Consider the following 5,000-nt stretch of genomic DNA (forward strand, 5'->3'; position numbering starts at 1 on the left):
CCTACAAACCAATCAGATTGTGACAGGATCCAGCATATCTAACACAGGAAGTCATGGGTCTGATGTCTATGATCACTTGATTGATTGATTGAAAACTTTATTAGAAGATTTGCAGAAGTAGGTACATGAAAGTACATATTACATACAAGGTCAACTAAAAGGATAAAAAACCCAAGAAAGCCACTGGCTTATTTCAATTGGGGTCCTTGATTCTCAATTCATCGTTACATGTAAGACAGACAAAAAAACTAGTACTATCTACAAGATAATACAGACAAATAACTATTACTATCTACAAGATAAACATACATCCATCATGGGAAGAACAATACAACAAAACATAAGGTATGTACAGCGGGTAGGACAGGTGGGGACATACACCACAGGTGGGGGCGGGGGACAAAACACAAAGTATGTACAGTGGGTAGTTCGGGTCTTTTAATCAGATTTTTGATTTAGAGGGTCCAGTTACGGATTGCAGCCTCCTGTAAATGTTTTTTGAGAGTGGTTTTGAAGGTGGGCAGTGTTTTGCACTCCTTTAAGATTATAGGAAGGGCGTTCCACATTTTTACTGCATAGTTTGCAAACGACTTTAACCCCTTGTTTGTGGTGCAACGCGGTTGAACGTGGTTCGTGGAGCTTCCTCTGGTGTTGAATGTGTGGACGTTGTTCACTTTTTGGAAGTATGTTGACAGGTACTTGGGTGTCTTTGTGGTGTAGCGTATCTTGAAGACCAGGCCCAGTGCAAGCTGCTGCACTCTGTCAACTACTCGTAGCCAATCAAGGCTCAAAAAATGAGCAGCGGTTAGATGTGTCCTAGGGTTGAGGCCTAGCAGAAGCCTAACCAGTTTATTTTGGGCTGTCTGGAGTCTTGTTTTATGGGCCTTTGTGGTTCTATAGTACCATGATGTTACGGCATAGTCGAAGTGACATTGAATGAGAGCTCCTGATAGGGTCCTCAGTGTGTTTTTACTGACAAGTGAGGATATCCTGTACAAGAATCTAGTTCTATGGTTCACTTTTTTGATTACTTTTGCTGCCATTTTATCTCCGGAAAGATTTGCCTCTAAGATGGAGCCCAGGTATGTAATATCCTCTCACTGAGAAAGGCATTCTTTATTCAGGAGATATCTTCTTTTTTCTTTGAGTTGCTTTCATGTACGAAAGGCGCTATATAAATAAAGTTTCACTTCACTTCACTTCACTTCTTTGTGAGACAACCAAGGACATGTACGCTCATGTTACAACAGAGCGAAGAACATTCCACACATGGTGAGCTCAGAATGATAAGGTTCTATCTCCGTTTAGAATGATAAGGTTCTATCTCCGTTTAGGGCAGTTCAGAGATATTGAGCGTCAAAGTTTTTACATTCCATTATGTTTTATGAGACGGAACCTTTGTATTTTATTAATTACTAACTCAAAAATGTCTACATTTTAAAAGTAACACCACAGGCATTAATAAACACCTAATGGATCAGATTATGTAAAAAACTAAATTTTGACCAAAAATGGAGATAGAACCTTATAATTCTAACGTCACGACATATAATAAAAAGGAGAAGAGACAGAGGCGTTGTTTAGTAAAGAAGAACTGCCTTTATTGATGCTGGCCGCTTGATCAGGTACAAAACAGATACAAAACCTCTGAAACACCTTTCAGCTGCAGGCTTCATCAGAGAGCAATATTCCTCCTTACATTTGGTACACAGCATAAATCAAGTTCTAAAACTAATGCCCTTGTGCAGTCGAGGATGTGAGAGACATCGAACGGTGTTTAAAACACTGACATATTATGATATCCTGTATCACGGTTCAGTTGAATTTATTCAACTAACGGACACAACACTTTGTTTTCAGTGGGATCTAGCTAGATCTGAAGCAACGCTGACTTTAACCATGGGCAGTTGCAGCTATACTGGCATTAGTAGAAGAGTTGAAGCAACAGAACAGTCTTATTTTGACGATGAAAATACAACAACAACAAAACGGTTCTAACAGTCAAAGCATTCAATGTAAACCTAGAACATTCTCTCATTTCTTGGCCTTGATAGCGTCGTCCCTTTCTGCGGGGAAGATGTCGATCTCCTTGATGATGCGGTCGGCGATGGTCTTGTTGTTGGCCGACACCATCCTCCGGGACATCAGGTCGAACGGGCCGCCTAGGAGGGGGAGGAACAGACGTCACTTACAGTCAACCTCAGACACTCGCAACCTGCACACTCACGGAGACTGCCAATGGCCCCTGGCCTGAGCTGGATTACTCTTCCTGCTACGACTGGTGGATTGACGATTCACTTGCTTTGTCAAATGTATCGATTGTAAGTCGCTTTGGAATAAGGCGTCTGCTAAATCGTGAGTTTAGAATGATAAGGTTCTATCTCCGTTTAGGGTAGTTCAGAGATATTGAGCGTCAACGTTTTTACATTCCATTATGTTTTGTGAGATGGAACCTTTGTATTTTATTAATTACTAACTCAAAAATGTCAACATTTTAAAAATAACACCACACAGGAATTAATAAACACCTAATGGATCAGATTATGTAAAAAACACTGACAACATTTTGACAAAAATTGAGATAGAACCTTATAATTCTAACGTCACGAAATGCCAAAAATGTAAATGTAGAAACCCAGCCCTGTACGCACCGTCCACATCCAGCAGCACCCCGCCGGCCTCTGTCACGATCACGGCCCCGGCAGCGATGTCCCAGCAGTGGATCCCGATCTCAAAGAAGGCCTCCACCGCCCCCGACGCCACCAGACACATGTTGGTAGCAGCCGTGCCTGACCCACGCAGCCTGGGAGAGGAGAGAGAGAGAGGAGGAGGAGGAGGAGGAGGAGGAGGAGGAGGAGAAGGAGGAGGAGGAGGAGGAGGAAGAGGAGGAGGAGGAGGAGGAGAAGGAGGAGGAGGGAGAGGGAGGAGGGAGAGGGAGGAGGAGGGAGAGGAGAGAGAGAGAGGAGGAGGAGGAGGGAGGAAGAGGAGGAGGAGGGAGAGTGAGGAGGAGGAGGAGGGAGAGGAGGAGGGAGAGAGAGGAGGAGGAGGAGGGAGAGGAGAGTGAGGAGGAGGAGGAGGGGGAGGAGGGAGGAAGAGGAGGGAGGAGGAAGAGGAAGAGGGAGGAGGAGAAGGAGGAGGGAGAGAGAGGAAGAGGAAGAGGGAGAGTCATGCTTTTGTCTTCAATCATTAACACTAGAACAGCCTGCATGTCCTCCCTTCTCTCTCTCTCTCTCTCTCTCTTTCTCTCTCTCTCTCTCTCACCCATCCTTCCTGTCAATCTCTACTGTCTCTATCCTCCTCTCTCTCTCTTTCACCGATCCTTCCTGTCAGTCTCTACTGTCTCTATCCTCCTCTCTCTCTCTCTCTTTCACCGATCCTTCCTGTCAATCTCTACTGTCTCTATCCTCCTCTCTCTCTCTCTCTCACCCATCCTTCCTGTCAATCTCTACTGTCTCTCTCTCTCTCTCTCTCACCCATCCTTCCTGTCAATCTCTACTGTCTCTATCCTCCTCTCTCTCTCTCTTTCACCGATCCTTCCTGTCAGTCTCTACTGTCTCTATCCTCCTCTCTCTCTCTCTCTCACCCATCCTTCCTGTCAATCTCTACTGTCTCTATCCTCCTCTCTCTCTCTTTCACCGATCCTTCCTGTCAGTCTCTACTGTCTCTATCCTCCTCTCTCTCTCTCTCTCTTTCACCGATCCTTCCTGTCAATCTCTACTGTCTCTATCCTCCTCTCTCTCTCTCTCTCTCTCTCTCACCCATCCTTCCTGTCAATCTCTACTGTCTCTATCCTCCTCTCTCTCTCTCTTTCACCGATCCTTCCTGTCAGTCTCTACTGTCTCTATCCTCCTCTCTCTCTCTCTCTCTCTCACCCATCCTTCCTGTCAATCTCTACTGTCTCTATCCTCCTCTCTCTCTCTCTTTCACCGATCCTTCCTGTCAGTCTCTACTGTCTCTATCCTCCTCTCTCTCTCTCTCTCTCTCTCACCCATCCTTCCTGTCAATCTCTACTGTCTCTATCCTGCATGTCATCCCTTTTCTCTCTCTCACCCGTCCTTCCTGTCAAAATCTCTACTGTCTAACCTACCCGTGCACAGGGATACACAGGATCTTCTGCATGGTGGAGAAGATCTTGCTGACGGTCTCCTGGTCCCTGTTGGAGCCCAGCTCGCTGATGATCATCGTCTTCTTGATTTCTGCAACAGAAAAGAAATAAACGTTGAACGCATCATGTTGAACATGTTAGTCAGTCTGCACAACATCTGCACAACATCTGTGACAGACAGCAGCTGGTGAAACAAGGAACAAGTCGCCAACCGACGGACCGTTCAGACTTTTATTCAGAAAAATGTAAATATATTTCAACGTTGTTGAAGATCGATGACACACTCGCTAGTCAAGCCAAAACATTGCAACGCAATGGATTCAGTGAGTAATCCCCACAACTCTATACTAACTAGGTAGCAGTGGGGGATTACTCACTGAATACATTGCGTTGCAATGTTTTGGCTTGACTAGCGAGTGTCATCGATCTTCAACATTGACTCTCTTGTATCGTACCTGTCACATCAGACACTTGCAGTTTCTCTCCGTCGCAGAAGGCTCCCTTCCCCTTCCTGCCTGTGTACATCTTGTCCTCTATGCAGCTGTACACCACGCCGAACTCCAGCTGGACACACAAACACAACGTTTACCCCCCCGCAACAGGCGACATCTCAGGTACTGACAGTTACAACAGGCAACATCTCAGGTAAATGGTAAATGGACTGCACTTATATAGCGCCTTTATCCAAAGCGCTTTACAACGGCCTCTCATTCACCCGTCCACACACACATTCACAGACCAATGGCGGCAAGCTACCATGCAAGGCGCCGGCCGGCCTGCTCACTGGGAGCAATTTGGGGGTCAGTGTCTTGCCCAAGGACACTTCGACATGTGACCAGCCGGGGCTCGAACCGCCGATCTGCCAACCTTACGATCATTAGACGGCAGCTCTACC

At 45.8% G+C, this 5,000-nt stretch overlaps 1 protein-coding gene across 1 annotated transcript in view; it reads right to left on the reverse strand.

Moving 5' to 3' along the window:
* Positions 1-1,660: 1,660 nt before the first annotated feature.
* Positions 1,661-5,000, reverse strand: part of LOC308172724 (inositol monophosphatase 1-like) — an 11,370-nt gene continuing 8,030 nt past the window's right edge. The window contains exons 6-9 of the mRNA XM_080547671.1: positions 4,561-4,669; positions 4,088-4,196; positions 2,652-2,803; positions 1,661-2,162 (exon numbers count right to left, since the gene is read on the reverse strand). Of these exons, the coding sequence (XP_080403797.1) occupies positions 2,035-2,162; positions 2,652-2,803; positions 4,088-4,196; positions 4,561-4,669 (498 nt within the window). The 3' untranslated portion in view covers positions 1,661-2,034. The remainder of the gene's footprint in view (positions 2,163-2,651; positions 2,804-4,087; positions 4,197-4,560; positions 4,670-5,000) is intronic.

Source organism: Nansenia antarctica (genome assembly GCF_963989245.1).
Source record: "Nansenia antarctica genome assembly, chromosome: 17".
NCBI lineage: Eukaryota > Metazoa > Chordata > Actinopteri > Argentiniformes > Microstomatidae > Nansenia > Nansenia antarctica.